Consider the following 18,204-nt stretch of genomic DNA (forward strand, 5'->3'; position numbering starts at 1 on the left):
TAGGTGGCATGAGATTTTACCTCAATTTTAAAGTTTTTAAATAAAAAAATAGCAAAATCAACAAGCAGGGACTTGGTGGCACCACAGAAAGTGTGGAGGCCCCAAGGCTTGGACAGGCAGAGGCTCAGCAAGCTGGGAAGCAGGTCCCTGAGGAGAAGGAATCTGGAGGGACCGGTGGAGGGCGGTGGGAAGCAACATCGCAAAGAGAGACTGATGGGAGAGACGGAGAATACACCCAAAGCCAATGCATGAGTGGACAGCAGAGGAGCCAGGGAGGGAGGACGCTAGGGCCTAAAGAGGGTCACAGGCGCAGAGACCTGGAGGAGGCCAGCGAGGTACTGGCTCCAGCAGGGAGAATCGAGTGCACAAAGGAGCAGCTTGTCCTGTTTAAGCGGGTGGGGGAAGCACAGGGCTAGTGGCAAGAGAGGCTGGAGTGAGGAAGAGAAGCTGGGCTGGAGCCAGTCTTCTTTGGACATTGGCTGTGGTTAGTACTGGGAATTTAATTCTGTGATGGGGTGCCCTAGAGACCTTAAGGAGAACAGGTGGAGGAAAGGATATAAGGTCACGAGACACACCCTGACCGTTTCCCCCACTGTGGGAGACTTGATGGAAGATTCAGATGAACCCCAAAAGTTCTCCCAACACTGATTGCAGCAGAGGCAACCAGAGAGCAAAGCGAGGAAGGAGCTCTGGGGAGGAAGGAATGGGGCATAGACAGAGGCGGGAAGGAAGAAGACAGCTTGAGAAAAAGGGAGGGAGGGAGAGAGGGAGGGAGGGAGCTACCAGAGTGGGAGCCTCAAGGTGGAGAGACCCCCCTCTCCACCACCAGGGCTCAGGATGACGCACACAAGCTGAGCCCACGCTGAGCCATCTCAGCCAGAGCCGTGACACACTTCGCCTGCGAGGCTGCCATGTACAGACATTGACACACAGACCCCAGCAAAGTCCTCAGGAGAGGGGCTTCAGGGAAGGAGGGACACAGAGAAGGGTAGAAGGGTGGTGGACACACCACAGAGAAAAGGAAGGACACACCGCCATGCAGATAGCAGACCCAGACACCCAAATCACCACTGGCACGGACAGAATGACCAGTGACCCATATACAGATGGGCAAATACAGCCAGCTGGGCCTATACCCCAACACACGGAGTGCCAGACACATGCCCACTGACACTTGCAACTTAGATGCATGACTGACCCACAGAGAGACATTCCAACACCCAGAGGTGACAGACACCTGTTCTCTGTCTGGGGCAAGGGCTCACAGTCCCTCCCTCTGCACTAGATAGGGTTCTTGGGGTTTGGGCACACCTCGAGGGTGAGGCAGAGGGGAAGGGAAGCAGAGGAGGTGAGGAGTTCAGATGAGGAGGAGTATATGGAACACATGCTGTGTCCCCCACTGCCCAAGCCAAATGTCTACCTCTCTGGGCTGCCTGACAGAGACAAGCCAGTTGTTGAACACTCCGATTTGCCTGGTGAAGGAAGACCATGGGTAGCCCCTGTATCAAGTGACAGGTGGCAGGGAAGCCAGGCCCAGGAGGGGAGCAGAGACTATTGGGGAGAATCTCATAAACAGGACACAGAAGATGTGTTGGCCAAACTTGGGGTTCTAAGTGAGTGGTGAAGGCCAGAGTGGGGGCCTCTAGGCAGGACCAGCACAAAAGCAGGGTGGTTAAGAAGTGAGTTCAGAATGCTAGGAGACCTACACCGGGGGCGGGGTGGGGTGGGGGGGGAGACGGACACCAGGGTGGTTCCTACAGAGCGGTGCTGAGCCCTGCAGTAAGGACAGAGGTGGAGGGCAAGGAGAAAGAGCAAGAAGGAGCTCTTGAATGTGGGCGAGGGTGGGCTGTTGTTCCTAGAGGTTGGGAACAATTCCAGCAGAGTGGGGAGATTCTGGAAGGCAGGCAAGCTCCTGAGAGTCATGTGTCGGGGAGCAGCAGAAAGTCCAGTGGATCAGGGGTTGAGGAGATCCAGGCATAAAGTCTTCCAAGTTGGGAGCAACATGGGGCCAAAGAGACATTCTCAGGTAGGAAAGGCAGACCGTGCTAGGTGTGTAGGTCTGAGGCTGGGTACTCCAGGGAGCAAAGAGCTTGCAAAGGAGGGGGAAGGACGGAAAGGAGGGAGGCCAGAATCCCAGTCTACCCCTCAGAGACAGCAAGGGGAGTGATGAGGGAGACATCGGGCTAGCTGCTCCTGAAAAAGTCTAGCAGGAGTGCCCAGGAGTGATGGGAGAGAAGAGAGAGGCCAGGGTTGGAGAAGCAGAGAGGGAGGAAGATAGTGAAGAGCCAGACTCCTCCCCCCCCCCCCCCTCACACACACAGCATAGAGGCAGAATTAAATGAAACTTGGGGAGGGAGCAGAAAGAGACAGAAGAGAGTTGATACTTACAGAGCCATGTTTGAAAAATGTGAGATGAATGAATAAAGACAAAGGGGCTCCTGAAAGAGAAGCCAGAGTGGACAAGCCGGGCATTGTGGAGCACCCCTGTAGTCACAGCACTCAGGAGGCAGAGGCAGTGGATCTCTGAGTTTGAGGCCAGCCTCATCTACATAATGAGTTCCAGGACAGCCACATAGCTACATAGAGACCCCCATCTCAAAAAAAATAATGGCATAATAATAATAATATCCTCTGAATTCCACATGGGGCATGTACCTGTGTGTGTGTACGGGCACGCGAGCACGCGAGCGCTCGCGCGCACACACACACACACACACGCACACACACACACACACACACACACACACACACACACACACACACACACACTCCTAAATAACTATGTAACTATTCTTTAAAACACCCTAACAGATTGAAATTTAAAATGAATGTCAACAATAATGGGGCAATACAAATGTCAGAGTCACATACTCTACAGTCTGTAAGATATACCATTGTCAAAGGGAGGGAATGTAAAACACATACATGGGACAAGGTGAAAAGAGTAGGTTCACATGTGACCTGGGTGGCCAGGTCACCCAGGTCAGCAAGGTCAGGACAAAAGCAACACAAATAGTGGGGCCAAGGAGAAAAGTAGAAAAAAGGGAGGACCCCCGGAACCTCTTAGCCGGCAGTAAGGAGCTATCTTGAGAGGAGGTGTCCACTAGTAGGGTGGCCTGTGGGGTAGGGGTGAGGCAAGGCATAGGGCTGGGAGTGGAAGGAAGGGGTGGGCCTTGAGGGCTAGGGGGCTGGGAAGTGAGTGGGTAAAGGCCTTGGGTGCCTGGATCCTCACCATGGGGAATAGAGCTGGGGGAAAGTAAATACTCATAGACAAAAGACAGTTATGGTGCCCAAAGAAAGGAGCCTAGCAATACTTACTGAGGGCCAGTGAGATGGCTCTGTAGGTAAAATTCCCCAGCATCAAACCCAAAGAGCTGAGTTCAATCAATGTGGACACACACTAACTCTATAAATACATGGGAAAAAATGAAAATAACTCTTGGACAAACAGGAGATAGGTAGGACAAAGAGATGGGCAGGTGGGTCTTGAAACACATCTGCAGAACATCCACAAACACTGGACAAAGCCTGGGAGAGCCCTCCCACCCTGCAAAGGGCCTGGGAGAGGCTTGGGGAGCCTGCAGGCTGAGAAGGCAGGCGGGAGAAAACAAAGCTGAGCTGATAGCAGCTGCAGCTCACCCACACTCTCACGGGAGCTGTTTGGCATGTGTTGACCAAAAGAAAATGTGCAGGGAATTACCCCAGAATGGGACAAAGGAGTAGGGAAAGTGGTAGAGATGACATGTTGCCAGGCAGCTTATCACACACACACACACACACACACACACACACACACACCTCTGAATGCTGCATACGAGGGCCAGGCAGATTTCAGAAATGCCTTGGAGACAGGCAAGAAAAGGAGAGGCTCAGAGTCTCGGGCTACACACACAAGCACTTGCAAGTACAGAAGACAAAGGGACTTGGCTGCAAGGATGGGCAAACACAGGCCATCGAGACTGGCATGAAAGCCACAGACAGGCCACAGATTGGGGCTTGCAGGAACTGCAGGGACACCCCTCCCCTCTCTCTCACACACACTCACAAGGCTGGCAGCAACAACTGCTTTACAATGAGTGTTTTCTGAAGAACCATGGGAATGAAAAATAAAACCTCCCCAGCCAATAGTAGCCACCCCAAAGCCAAGGGAAGGCCTCACATAAGGAAGGCAGTAGTCTGACCCCATAGACCATGCCTGAGGGGACTTTAATGAGCCTGGGGGGAAGGGTGAAAAGACCACCAGAAAGGCATGTGGGGTGCTGGTGGATGCACACTTGGGACTATGCAATCACTACTCAACTGAAACTAACCAGTACCAGAGCAGGTGACACACAGCTATAACCTGGAGCAGAGACAGAGAAGGGGACAAAGAAAGACTGGGAAACAGAGACAGGGAGGAAGCAAGACAGCCAGCCACCCACCCAGCAGTAAGGGCTGAATGCAGGGCAATCTATGAACGCAGGTAACATGGAGCCATTACTGTCCCTGACGTGAAGATCCAGGCCCACACCACCAAGGCCGCACCATGCCTTGCTTTACACACCACACGGACTCATAGTCATATCACAGCCCTGCTACACACACTCCTGTGTCACATTCCACACATTCCACACCACGCACACCAAATATGCTATGTACCACACTACACCTCATGTGCCACTCATGTCTCACTCCACACACCACAAACTCCTACAAGACAAAGAGCAACCACAACACGTGTGTTCCACATCCCACATACAAATCAGAGGATCCACACACCTGGACTGTGAGAGCTCAGCTGGTGCTGGGTAAAGAAGGGGAATCCAGACCCAAGAAACACACACAGACACACACACAGACACACACAGACACACACAGACACACACACACACACACAGACACACACACACACAGACACACACACACAGACACACAGACACACACACAGACACACAGACACAGACACAGACACACACACACACACAGACACACACACACACACACACACACACACAGACAGACACACACACAGAACCACAGACACACACAGACACACACACACACACAGACACACACACACACACACGAACACACACACACACAGACACACACACACACAGACACACACACACACAACACGAACACTAACACACACACAAGCTCACATGCACACACATGCTGACACCCACTCACACACATACATGCTAACACAAACACACACACAAACTCACATGAACACACACACTAACACACGCTCACACATCTAACACATGCAAACACACATCTACATTCACATACACACACATCCCACAATCAGGCTTTCACTTCCCTGGAGCCTTACCCTATCATCCAGACAAGCCTAGGGCCTATCAACACTCTCCTGAGACCTAGGGACTTTCAGTTCTGCATCTGTCCTGTCTTGCCATTTAGACAGAAGGTGGTTGGTGGACTCAGCTTATTCTCTAGCCCCCAAATCACAGCCAGGGCTGCGTCAGGGACCTTACAAATCATCAAGGAAACAAACGAATGAACCAGTGAGGGAGATCATGGAGGAACCAGTGTTCTGAGCACTAAGGCAGAAGGGAGGCTGAAGACTGCTTTCAGAGTTTGCGGATTATAAAAGCAGAGGGGAAGGGGGGAAAGGCACGGAGGGAGGCCAGCACATCTGGGATAATCAGGATGGAGGAGGGAGACCTGGAAGCCGGCAGGAAATGGGTGAGTGAAGCCCCCCAACCCATACCGAGCATACACAGGCACACACACAGACACACACACACAGTCACAGAGACTGGGCAGCTCCCTGGAGGCAGGGAGAGGGCGGAAGAATGGATGAGGGCCTCTGTCTGCCTCTCTCCCTCTCTCACATACAGCTGGGCAGGAACAGCTGCTCCACTGTTAGTGTTTGTAGAAGAACCAGGGGAGTGAAAGGAAACACACCCCCCAAGCCGATGGCAGTGACCCCCAAAGCCAGAGCAAGGAGAGAGAGAAAGAAGGCAGTATCAAGGATGGGGTGGGGGTTGAAGAGCTTTGCAGAAATCCAGGCCTGAAGGGTAGGAATTAGTATGGGGGCTGGGCCCACCCCTAGCAGACCAGCAGACATCAAAACCACATGCATTTGTTGTGGAATGAATGAATGAATGAATGAATGAATCACACACACACACACACACACACACACACACACACACACACACACACACACACGCTGGGTATAGGACAAACAAAAGAGGAATGTGTGAGACAGGACTTCCATCACCACCACATGCCGAGACAGGATTTCTCTGTGTAGCCCTGGCTGTCCTGGACCTTGCTTTGTAGACCAGGCTAGCCTCAAAACTCAAAAGATCTGCCTGCTTCTGCCTTGCCTCCCCAGGGCTGAGATTAAAGGGGTGAACCACTACCTCCTGCAGACACAGGACTTTTACACCAGCAATGGGGAGGTAGAGGCAGGTGAATCTCTGTGAGTTCCAGGCCAGCCAGGCCTATATAGTGAGACCCTGTTTTTGTTTTTGTTTTTAAATGCGGACAACAAAGACTGATCCCAACAGATACATCTACACCACAACTCCTACAGCTGAGGCTCAGGGATCTTTTCTGGAAGAGGGGACAGAAAGACTGCAAGAGCCAGTAGCTCTTTAATGTCAGCATTCAGGAGGCAGAGGCAAGCTGATCTCTAAGTTCGAGGCCAGCCTGGTCTACAGGGTAAGTTCCAGGACAGCCAGGGCTACACAGAGAAACCCTGTCTTGAAAAACCAAACAATTAAAAAAAGGAGCCATAGGCAGAAGTGAGCCACAGATAGACAGATGGACACCAGAGATCCATGATGCTTCCCAGAGCTTCAGATGCAGCAGACACACTGGTACACAGGAGGCTCTGCTGACCCAAATCCAGTCTCCACAGCACCTTCCCACAGCTCTGTGTGTCTGCCTCTGTCGGTCTCTTTCTCTGAAAACCATTTTAGAATCTCCAGGAGAAAAACAGGAAAGGAAACAGATGAGAGAAAAGGCACACAATGTGTGTGCGTGCATACGTGTGCCTGTGTGTGCACACATGTATGTATGGGGCAGGTCTACTCTGGAGAACCCCTAAGGAAAGAAGGGAGAGCAGGACAGGTGAGAAGCTATGGTGGGCAGCAAGGGAGCAACGGGCCATGCTGCTGTGGGTGCTCACCACACCCTTGTGCTCCACGGCTAACACACTACACGACTCCCATACACCCCACAAAACATGTATATCCCAAACCCCAGCCACCCCACACAAACCAACAACAACCCCCACACTACACATAACACATACCAAACACACCCCACACAACACCCTTCCTCCGCACACCAACACACAATATCTATACCTCACACCACACCCTCCCTCATAACCCAAATACACCCTTAACCCCAATCACACCCTAGATCCCATGCGTGTCCTCAGAGTCCACAACCTACACCCACAGCACATGGCAGGGAGGTCAGTACATGCCCCAGAGGAAGGGAGGAGCAGCCGGCGGCCAGGTACAGAGGGCTGGCTTGCAAGCCCTCAGCAGTTACCATGCACAAGCCCACATGCAGGGCCCGTGGCAGTGCTGAGCCCAGGCTGGACCTTTGGTCTGAGGTTTTTGTTTTTTTGTTTTGTTTTGTTTTGTTTTGTTTTGTTTGAGACAGGGTTTCTCTGTTAGTCCTGGCTGTCCTAGAGCTCTCTCTGTACATCAGGCTGGCCTCCAATTCACTGAGATCTGCCTGCCTCTGTTGGGATTAAAGACATGCACCACCACCGCCTGGCTGAGTTTCTCTATGAAGGAACAGACAGTCAGCAGCTCAGATGTGAGCCAGTACATGAGGGCTCAAGGGACAGAGACAAAGAAACCCAAGAGACAAGGAAAGGGGTGAGCAGCCAGGCATCACACCCCCACCAGGGAGATGCCCATTCACTGGGCAGGAAGGGCAGGTGAGTCTGGGGTACAAGTGTTATTTGGTTTTTTGTTTTTCCCTTATTCATGCTTTTCTGAATCATCCTACTCTACAAGAAGAAATACTCATTATTCTTGTCCCTGGGAAGTTTTCCTGGAAAACAAACGTATGCAGAGTAGGAACAACCACAACAGAAAGGGCCCCAGGGTCTGATGCTCTGAAGCCTGACAGGGAAGCAGCTGGAAGCCCAGGCCAAGCCATGGCACTTCTTCTGTTGTCTGCACCTGCCCCTGTCTCCATCACATGCAGAGGCCTGTGAAAGCAAACTTAACAGGAGCCACAGTGTGAACTAGAAACCGAGAAGGCACTGGTGGGGAGAGGAAAGTGACCACCGCCTCCCTCCCCTGCATAGATTTCACCCCATGGACTGGGTCTGGGGGCATCTCAGCCAGCCCTCTCAGCCAGCCCCCCAGCACTTGGCCCAGTGAGTGGGGCTCTGTGAACCACCGTGACTGCCCCAGAAGATTCCAGGGCTCTGAGAAAACTTGCAGGCTGTTCTATAGCCGCTGACACGTTTTGGAGGTTGAATTGGAGTCTCTCGCTAGTAAGAGGGAAGAGATTTCCAGAATGGAACCAGCCCAGGCCCAGGGTATGAAGCAGGAAATGGACAGAGGACACAGGGAGGAGAAACTGAGAGTGGAAAGGGATAGCTAGAGACAGCATTGCATGGGTGTGTCTGCGGACTCATGCCACCTACTGAGCATGCAGGGCTCACCTGGGTCACCCCCACTCACAGACCACAGGGTGTGTGTGTGCACAGAGCATGCACATACTGAGAATAGAAGAGCGTGTGTAAGCAGAACACAGGCCATAAGCCCCTATCCACACCTGCCTTGCTCCCTGACACACATTTTAAAAGAAAGAAAACAGGACAGACTGTCGAGGCCACCTTACACAAAGGTCCTTGGGCAGCTGGAGTGGCGTGGGAAGAATGGGATGGCCTCAGGTGTCCACTGTGGTACTGGTTTGTGAAGGGCACATGAACTGAGACTGTTCTGGTCTAACTGAGCAGCTAGCAGAGACTTGCAGGCCCGGGTTTATTCTGGAGAAAGGTAGTCTCTTCAGGTCTCCAGATGGGCTGGGGACAAGGCAAGGAAGGTGACGTGGCTTCTCCTGGCCCAGGGTTTGCATGGATTCACTCCTACCCAACCCAGGCCGACTGGGACACACACACACACACACACACACACACACACACACACACACACACACACACCACACACACAGAGAGAGAGAGAGAGAGAGAGAGAGACAGAGAGAGAGAGAGAGAGAGCCTTTGAGATCACTGGGACACACGTACGCGCGCACGTACACACAGACAGACACGCACATGCACACACACCCTTTGAGATCACCCATGAACACACTCCATGCAAGCTGGACCCTGCTCCGTCCCGCCAGCTGCCCATATCTCACAAGCACCCTTGTCCTAAACTTGGTGCTTCCCCCAGACACTCATATAAGCACAGACATGCTTCACCTGTTCCATCTGACCCATCACCCCCAGGTCTGGAAGCCGCCCAGCTGCAGGGATCAAGGCTCCTAACTGCTATGACCCCTCACATCCAGGACTCTTCTTTCTCTCCCACGTATGATAGATGTTCAATAAACAGCTGGCCAAACTGAGGTCTGTTTGTGTTTAATCAGACAGTATGCAAAGTATGTACAACCAGTTCTGGGTCCCCCTCCTCCCGAGCCTGGGCCATGGAATGTGGGATCCCCAGGCCCTGCCCAGAGCTGGAGGGTCCCCAAGGCCTCTGCATAGTCATCTGAAATCTACAAAACACTGTGAAAGAGAGAGAGAGAGAGAGAGAGAGAGAGAGAGAGAGAGAGAGAGAGAGAGAGACAGGACAATTGAGGCCACCATATACAAAGGTCCTTGAGTAGTTGGGTGGGGAGAACGGGGTGGCAAGCTCAGACTTGCCAGGTGGATGGGAAAACTTGGGCGAGAGACAATGAGAGGAAAGTGGAAATGTCAGGGCAGGCCAAGCTTGGCCTCCTTCCCTACAAGCAGGGCCTGGCTGGCTCAAAGCCCCGGCAGTGGGGACATTATTGCTGTGATGGGGCAGTGGGTGAAATGGTCATATCTGGGAGAGAGTGAGGGTGTTTTTACATGTTAAATATGGACACAAAGGAAGACACACAGGCACATGTATACACACACATACACACAGGGGCCCTCAGTTGAGATGCCACAAATCATCAACTACCCACCTTATAGATGGGGACACTGAGGCAGAGAGAAGCCACCACATACCCCAAGGCTGGGCGGAAGAGTCAGGGACCAAGCAGTCAGTTGACTACTGTCCCGGGGCCCAGCTGTGATCTATACAGGGGCTGAGCAATGGCAGGGGCCACAGCCACAGGGGGCAGAGACTGCAGCTCAGAGAGAGGGCAGGGCCAGTGCTGGAACACAGCAGTGAGGATTCTTGCCCTCCTTTCCCTGGCCAAGGAACTCCCCCACGAGCTGAGGGCAGAGAGCAGGAGGCAGGTGTTGAAATGATTGGGACCAAACGAGGAGAACTAGGGCTCCGGCTCCTTAGTTCTTCCACGTGTACTCGACTGCCTCTGCAGTCTGGGAGCTCACTCCATTTCATGGCTGGCTCTATTAAGGTCAAAGCCCACCCACATTGTCACTGAGCCTGGTCCACACCGTCACTTTCTGCCCTTCGTTCCTGGCTCACCCATGAGCATCAGTGGCATCAGAATTCTGCCACCTTTAACCCATTCTCCGGCCCCAGCCTGTCCATTGCCTTTAAGGACAGTTTTCATTAGTTCCTGAGGAAGACAGAGGGAGCACCAGGTGCTAACCCACCTCAACCCTGAACTGCCCGTGGTCTTGGGCAAGTCACAGCCCCTCCTGGAATCAGTTTTTCCAACAGAGACATGAGGGCAATGTGTTAGTGATTGCCAAGGGTCCCATGTGGAGGATAGGGTTGAAGGAGTGCTCACTCTGACTCTTATCCCACCGAATGTTAGGCCTTGGGCTGTCTAGCCTGAGAGCCACAGAAGATGGTTCCAGACCCTGTGTTCTACCCAGAAGCCTCCAACAAGGATGGCCAGGGGCAGGAAGTGTACGCAGGCCAAGGGCTGGGCCTCATTCTTCTTTGGAAAGGCTCTTTGGCCAACTTGAAACAAACCCAGGGTGAAGAAAGGGGGAGGGACCAGGTGAGTGGGGTGGGTTGAGGTTGGAAAACCACCCCCAGCACTGCTCTTCACCCAGTGTCTCCTGTGAGAAGTAGGTTGACGCCAGAGAGAATGCAGAGTGGGCCTGTGGCCAGGGCAGGCTACGGGGCAGTCACTCTACCAGCCTCAACCTGTCCTTCCAGGCTGCCCCAGTCCCTGAAGCCCTTCCATGCTCCAGAAGGGCATCACTGAGGCAACTCAGCCCCAGAGACAGGGTGAAGGGAGGCAGGTGCACCAGAGGCCACACCCAGAAGCTGAGGGCGACCTGTGCACACAGTTCCTATAGGTTCTCCCCAGGCTGGTACTGCGGCTCGGTGGATGTGAAGTAGTCCTCCAGGAAGGCCTGCAGGTACTCGAAGGTGGGCCGCTCCTCAGGCTCCTTCCGCCAGCACTGGCACATGAGGTCATGCAGGGACTCAGGGCACTCCGGGGGGCAAGGCATCCGGTAGCCCCGCTCCACCTGGTCCAGCACCTCACGGTTCACCATCCCTATGAACAGAGGGCTGTGAGGAGATGGCTCAAGAGACTGATGCAGCCTAGACAGCTTTCAGTCTATGGTGGATAAAACCCTGTCTCTGAGGCTAACAGCACTGACCAGAGGCAGCCCGAGACCAGAAACCAGCCTCTTTAGTATCCAGCCTAGGAAAGAGGAAGCCCAGAGGTGGTATGTATGTGTGTGTGGGGGACTGGGGGTGAGACTTGCCCCTAGGACCAAGGTCAGGGTCACAGGTGTAGCCTCCTCACCAGGATAGGGCACCCGTCCCTTCGTGGTGAGCTCGGTCAGCAGGATCCCAAAGGACCACACATCTGACTTGATAGTGAACCTGCCGTACAGAGCAGCTTCGGGAGCAGTCCACTTGATGGGGAATTTGGCACCTAAAGGCAAGAAAGCACAGGGTGTCACTACCAGTCTGCCGTAGGAGCATTACCCTCGTTTCCACTTGGCGGACTGACACCATCGGATCCATCCCCAGAGCTCCCACCTTGCCGGGCTGTGTATTCGTTGTCTTCTATGAGCCGGGCCAGACCAAAGTCAGCCACCTTACACACCAGATTCTCCCCAACCAGGATATTGGCAGCTCGGAGGTCCCTGTGCACATAGTTCATCCGTTCCACATAGGCCATACCAGAGGCGATCTGTAGAGACAGAGAGCCTGGCTCAGCGGCCAAACCCACACCCATCCCAGGGTTGTAAGCAGGTGTCCTGGGGTGGTCATTGCCTGGGATGGAGAGACAGCCAAAAACACCTTTCCCATCCCATGTCTTTTCAAGCAAGGAATTCATTCAGCTTATAACAAACATCACTGGTTTGAAAAAGTAGACCACGGCTGAAGAGATGGCTCAGTAGTTAAGGCACTGGCTGCTCTTCCAGAGGTCCCTGAGTTCAAGTCCCAGCAACCACATGGTGACTCACAACCATCTATAATGGAATATGATGCCCTCTTCTGTCCTGTAGGCATATGTGTGGACAGAGCATTCATACCTAAAAAAATACATAAATAAATACAATTTTTAAAAAGAAAAAGAAAAGGTAGACCAGAGCTCAGTGGGGGAGGGGGACAGGCAAAGGGCAATGGGAAGGTCACAACAAGATGCTGCCCAGGAAGCAGGTGAGTATAAAAAGAGGTCCCAGATGACTCAAGGACACAGGGACATGGCTGGTCCTGTCTATTGTCCCACGTTCCCTCTGAGTCTTAGTTTCCTCATCTACCAAATGGAAATAATAAATGTTAAACTTTTAGTATTTTATTTTAATTATGTATATGTCCATCTCTGATGCTCAGATATGGTATATCGTCCAGGACTGCCACCCCTGGCACCAGCAAGGGCTCCACTGAGTGGCAAGGTGAGATTTGGGTGTAATGAAAGTAGGCCTCCTAGAGGGGGCGCGCTGAGCCCAAGAGCTCAAGGTGTTGTAGAAAAGCTGAGAGACTCACCTGAGCAGCCATGTCCACCAGCTGCGGTAGCCGCAGGTATTTGCCGGTTTCCCCCTTGAGAAAGTCCAGCAGACTACCTGGAGAGAGAGAGAGAGCCAGCTCTAACCCTGCCAGGGTTTCCCTGTGCAGGAAGCTGTGGCTCCAGACCCTGGCTACCTGCTCAACAAGTAAGGAGAAAAGCTTCAATTCTGTGTTTGGCACTCAAAGGTAAACACTCCAGGGAGCTAGACCAAGAAATCCTACTGGGCCCTGTAGTGGGGGATGTGTGTGTGTGGGGTGGGGTGGGGGGGATGTTACATGCAAAAGACCACGTGTAAAGCCCAAGACACATTATGTTTATTTGGACCAAGCCTGCCAGCCAGTGGCTGCCTGGGGCTGGGGAGTCCCATCTCTAAAGGCAGCAGGCAACTTTGGAGTAATGTGGGTGCTATGGATGCATTTTTTTGTTTTGTTCTGAGACGGTGTCTCAAGTAGACCAACTCACTATGCAATGGAGGCTAACCTTGAACTCTCGATCTTCCTCCTCCTCCCCTCTCAGGGCTGGGGTTACAGGTCATCATGCCTAATTGGCAAAGTGCTGAGGATCAAACCTAAGGCCAAATCCAGGGCCTTGGGCATGCTAGACACTCTGCCAACTGAGCTACATCCCCAACCCCACACTGCTGTTTGCTGAGACAGTCTTGCTATGTAGCCAGCCTCGCCTCAGATTCAGGGTCCTCCTGCTTCAAGGCCCGGGCACTGGGATTGTGGTGTGAGCCACCAAACCACCCAGCGACAACAGAGATCGTAACAGTGCTAAAGGACAAAAGGATAACCCTCTAAAAAAGTATTATTTCTTGTTATTATTTATGAACGGAGTGAGGCAGTCCCTCAGGTAACCATCCACTCATCGGGGTTGGCTCAGGGTAAGAAGTGTGGCCTGCCCTGCCCAGGCCCCTAATTGGAACTCACTCCAGGCACAGGCCTTACCCTTGCTCATGTACTCTGTCACGATGTAAATGGGTTCCTCCGACACCACCGCATACAGCTGCACCAGTTTCTCATGCCTCAGTTTCTTCATGACTTGGGCCTCCTGCAGGAAGGCCTCTGGAGACATGGTGCCCGGCTTCAGGGTTTTGATGGCAACCCTCGTGGTGCCATTCCAGGTCCCTGTGCGGGAGGGACAGCAACCTCAATACAGGCCACCATTCTGTCGAACTGGGGCCAGGCTAGCCTGCATGGGTCTTATCTTAACTCTTCCCCCCCCCAACTCATGGAATGGGCTCAAGCAAGGCCAGGGACCTTACTGAGACTCCGTATTCCCACTTACAAAATGGACTCAAGGAATGGAAAGTGCCCCCAGGGCTGTGAAATGTGTGTCTGGAGCCTACTAACAAACCATAGCTGCTATTAGATATTGATTGATCAGGTATGCTGCCAGAAAGCAGGACAGCAGCCTGATGGGCAGGTGACCAAGGTCCCATCTCAACTACTTCCACTTGGGGTGACCGTGTTTCTGCTGGGTAGGGCACTGTCAGTACTCCAGGCATCAGCAACCAGAGCATGGGACAGAGAAGAGGGAGGTCTGTGTCTGGGGCCACTGAGGACACCAGGACAAGAGGTTATACCACACTAGGCAGGGAACTGACAGGCCAGCCTGGGATCCTTGTCACAGGACTAGGTCTGAAGGTAGCGTAGGTCAGCTCTCTAGCCCTTCTTGAGTCAGGCCATCCAGGGATCTGTTTCCTGGTCTATGTAGAGCCCCAGAAAGAGGTGGGAGGCTCTCTCAGACCCATGACACTCTTGCCAAGAATCACAGTTGAGAAGGACCAAGGCTACGGCTCACCCAGACACTCTGCCCAGACACTCATTTTGGTCTGAGCTTAGAAGCGGGCTTCTCCTTCTGCCCTTCCTCCTCATAGCCCAGGACTTCCCTTCATCACCTAGCCCCCAGGCCCTCTAGTGCCCTCTTAAGGGAGGAGAGTGAAATGGTCCAGCCACTGAAGCCCCAACCAGTCTCCCTCTACTCCTGAGTGAGCAGAGAGCAGCTAGTGGCAGAGGGACCTGGGTTTGGTTAATGCTGTCTGCAGTTCACGGTCACAGGGGACTCCCACGGGCTCCAGGGTTAGACAGGAAATGGGACATTGACTTCCCACTAATGCTTCCCCACAGCACTTTCTCTTTCTTGTCCTCCTAATATGCAGATGCCTCTTGAAGCTTAACATCAGTCCCCATTTTACATCAGGAGGTTGAGGCTTGCTCTGAGACCTGACCAGACACTCATGGGCCCTGGAGGACTGTGGTGCCCAGGCCCCAGCTGCTCTTGGTACACAGCTGTCCTAGTCTTTACATGCAGGGGCTATAAGGAGTTGAGTGTGCCCATCTCAGTGCTGACCCCATCTGGGTCATGGTCAGGGGGAAGGGGCATGAGCAAGGATGTTACATTTGGGTTTACAAGTGTCGTAGGAAACGTGATACTCTGCACAGTTAATGTACAATAATAAAATAAAAGCAGAGGCAATTAAAGAGAGGGGGTCCCAGGGCTCTTGAGCTGTCTGGCTGGGATGGGGACAGGGGATGTGTGTTCCTTACCCATCCACACCTCTCCGAAGCAGCCTTGGCCCAACTTGACCTCCAGACGCAAGGACTCCCGGGGGATCTCCCAGGCATCCTTGGCCAGGCCCTGGGTCTGAGGCTTGGACGTGGGGCACACGGTAGTGAGGCGGTGGCACAGGCCATCAGCATGCTCTGAAGATGGAGGCAGGGATTGGGGCTCAGGCAGGGTGCCATAGCAGGCTGGCTTCCCTGTCCTGGGAATATGGCCCTATGGATCATGTACACACCAGCTCTGGGGATAGACAGGCACCCTCCTGTATGTCTCCACTCCCCACAGGCCTGCAGCACAAAATTTCCCTGCTCCATTCACTCATTCATTCACGAATCCATCAGATTTGAGGGTGCCAGAGAACCAGCAGGAACAGGTATGGGAGCCTACCCTAGGGAAGCCATAGACACCACCACCACCCGCCCCCCAGTCACCTATCAAATTCCCTAGCCACCTCTCAGGACCACAGATGTAACAGAGTATATAGTTTGGGAGGGGGAGTCAGGCAGGCTTTGGGAATCCTTGGGGAGCACTGGAAGGCATCCCAGAGGAAGAGGTTCCTGGCCTAGCTTTAGGGGGTAACTAGGGTGGTACCCCAAACATCACACAGCCTGTGCAAAGACAAGATCAACTGTGGTGTTGGAAAAGCTGCCAGCTTTGGGGAACTGATGGGTGAAGGCCTGGAGCAACCTTTAGCCACTGGGCATGGAGTCTCACCCTGGAGGATTTGGTCTGGGCCCCAATAAGGCCCAGAGGAAGAGGCTGACTGACAGAGAGGCAGCTGGTCCTAGAGAAGCCAGAGGCCGGGGCTGAGGAAACAGCTCAGGCAGCTTAAGCCTGCAGCCACTATGCACATCAGCCTGGCACTGCACACAGCCCGGCCACCAGCATCCCAGCTCCAGCCCCCTCGCTGTTCTCTATCAAAGAGGCCTCCCCTCCTCCTCTCCCAGGAACCGGTTCAAACCAGTCTTAGGGCTGCAGAAACAATCACCACCGGCTTCTGCCCCTCCCTTCTAGCTTGCTCAAAGCAGACCCCTCCTCATCAGCCAGCTGCAGAGGAAGGAAGGAGGGGGCTGGGCAGGGAGGGAGGAGGTGGAGGACAGGCATCCCAGGGCTAGGGAAGCACACCCTGTGGTCCCTACCCCGTCCTGGGGTGGCAGCCAGTGAGTCCCCACACAGCTAGGGGATACTCACTGGAGTAGTAAGCCACTAGCTGCTGCAGGCTGTTGAACTGGGTGCGGGAGGTGATGTAGAAGCCACCGCTGTCCAGTTTTCGGATCTTATAGTGTTTCACATTGAGGCCCTTGGCATTGTCGAAGTCGGATACAGAAAGGCAGTAGGCACCTGTGGGCAGGCAGGAAGGAGACGTCTGTGGCACCCTGCTGATGTGTCCCTTACCTGAGGAAGTAAGTTCAGTCCTTACCCTCTTTCAGCACCTCATGTGATAAGGAACAGGCTCCAGGGCAGCCATGCAGGCACTCAGGCAAGGTATGAAACCTCCATGCCAGGGATTCCCCCAAACGCTTAGCCTTGGTAAGATCTCCGAATCCCAAGTGGGCTTCTAACTGTGTGACCCTGCCAAGACACTGCTTGTCCCCTATGGGCCTTAGTTTCCTCCTCTAGACAATGAGACCACTGTGTACTCTACAAGTACCCCATACATGCTGGCTGGGGTCTGGGAATAGCCGCAGGCAGCTGTGTTCTTAGGGTGCCTGCTGCCATCTCTGAGTCTGTGCACTCCCAGGTCTGTCCTGTTCTGCTTTCTGGAGACCATTGGAAAAGACAGGAGTAGTGGCTGGCTATGTGGACATATGTGAGTACTGACCCTGGTATCCATAGTAGTCCAGGGCAGGAGGCAAACACTGAGTTTAGCCTGTGGGGACTGCCCCTCCCTGCCTCCCCGGAACCTAGAAAAACAGTTGCAGGCAATGTCCTGAACAGAAACCTTTGTTAAATAGAACCAGGGACATCTGGGGTAGCATCGAGGTACAAAGGGAGCCCCAGAGGCAGGGCACAGGCTCCAGAGACCTAACAGGTAGTGGGCAGCTCTGAATGGAAGGCCTCCCTATCACCCACTGCAGAGACCCCTGGAGCCCTGCTGGACATCGGCAGGGAGATATGATGACCCTCTGGTAACCTGTGAGTGAGACCGGTGGGGCTGGACCTGGGACCCACCCTTGACTGTCTCAAAGCTACACTGGGAAGCGACAGTTTCTGCAGATGGCCCAAATCATGTTCATACAGAAGGCACGAGGCCATGGCCAAATGGGACCACATATACACATGGTAGCATCATGCCCAGGGACCCTGTGCTCACATCCCTCCGCCCCCCAGCCCCAGGAACCAGGACCACACCACCACATTTCACTCCCAAGCAGCTCTGGCTAACCCCAACCCCAATAGTGTACAAGCTCACATGGAGGTGCATGCACTCTTCCATCTCCCGCTGAGCCCCAGGCCCACAGGAAGCAGCCTGGCTTGGTTGCCATGGTGATGGGCTAGGAGAAGGGGCAGGAACCCAACAGAGACAGACTGTGGGGGAAGGGGAAGGCC

At 53.5% G+C, this 18,204-nt stretch overlaps 1 protein-coding gene across 5 annotated transcripts in view; it reads right to left on the reverse strand.

Annotated features, from left to right (window-relative positions):
* Positions 1 to 9,567: 9,567 nt before the first annotated feature.
* The window catches only part of Src (SRC proto-oncogene, non-receptor tyrosine kinase), a 49,775-nt gene continuing 41,138 nt past the window's right edge, over positions 9,568 to 18,204 (reverse strand). For 4 of the 5 annotated variants that reach the window (XM_035446033.1, XM_035446034.1, XM_035446031.1 and 1 more), the window contains 7 exons: positions 16,846 to 17,049; positions 15,639 to 15,794; positions 14,037 to 14,216; positions 13,068 to 13,144; positions 12,114 to 12,267; positions 11,875 to 12,006; positions 9,568 to 11,619 (listed from right to left, as the gene is read on the reverse strand). In XM_035446033.1, the coding sequence (XP_035301924.1) occupies positions 11,411 to 11,619; positions 11,875 to 12,006; positions 12,114 to 12,267; positions 13,068 to 13,144; positions 14,037 to 14,216; positions 15,639 to 15,794; positions 16,846 to 17,049 (1,112 nt within the window). In that variant the 3' untranslated portion in view covers positions 9,568 to 11,410. The remainder of the gene's footprint in view (positions 11,620 to 11,874; positions 12,007 to 12,113; positions 12,268 to 13,067; positions 13,145 to 14,036; positions 14,217 to 15,638; positions 15,795 to 16,845; positions 17,050 to 18,204) is intronic. The other variant, XM_027421268.2, reaches the window with a different exon arrangement.

Source organism: Cricetulus griseus, chromosome 6 (assembly GCF_003668045.3).
Source record: "Cricetulus griseus strain 17A/GY chromosome 6, alternate assembly CriGri-PICRH-1.0, whole genome shotgun sequence".
NCBI classification, from domain to species: Eukaryota; Metazoa; Chordata; class Mammalia; order Rodentia; family Cricetidae; genus Cricetulus; species Cricetulus griseus.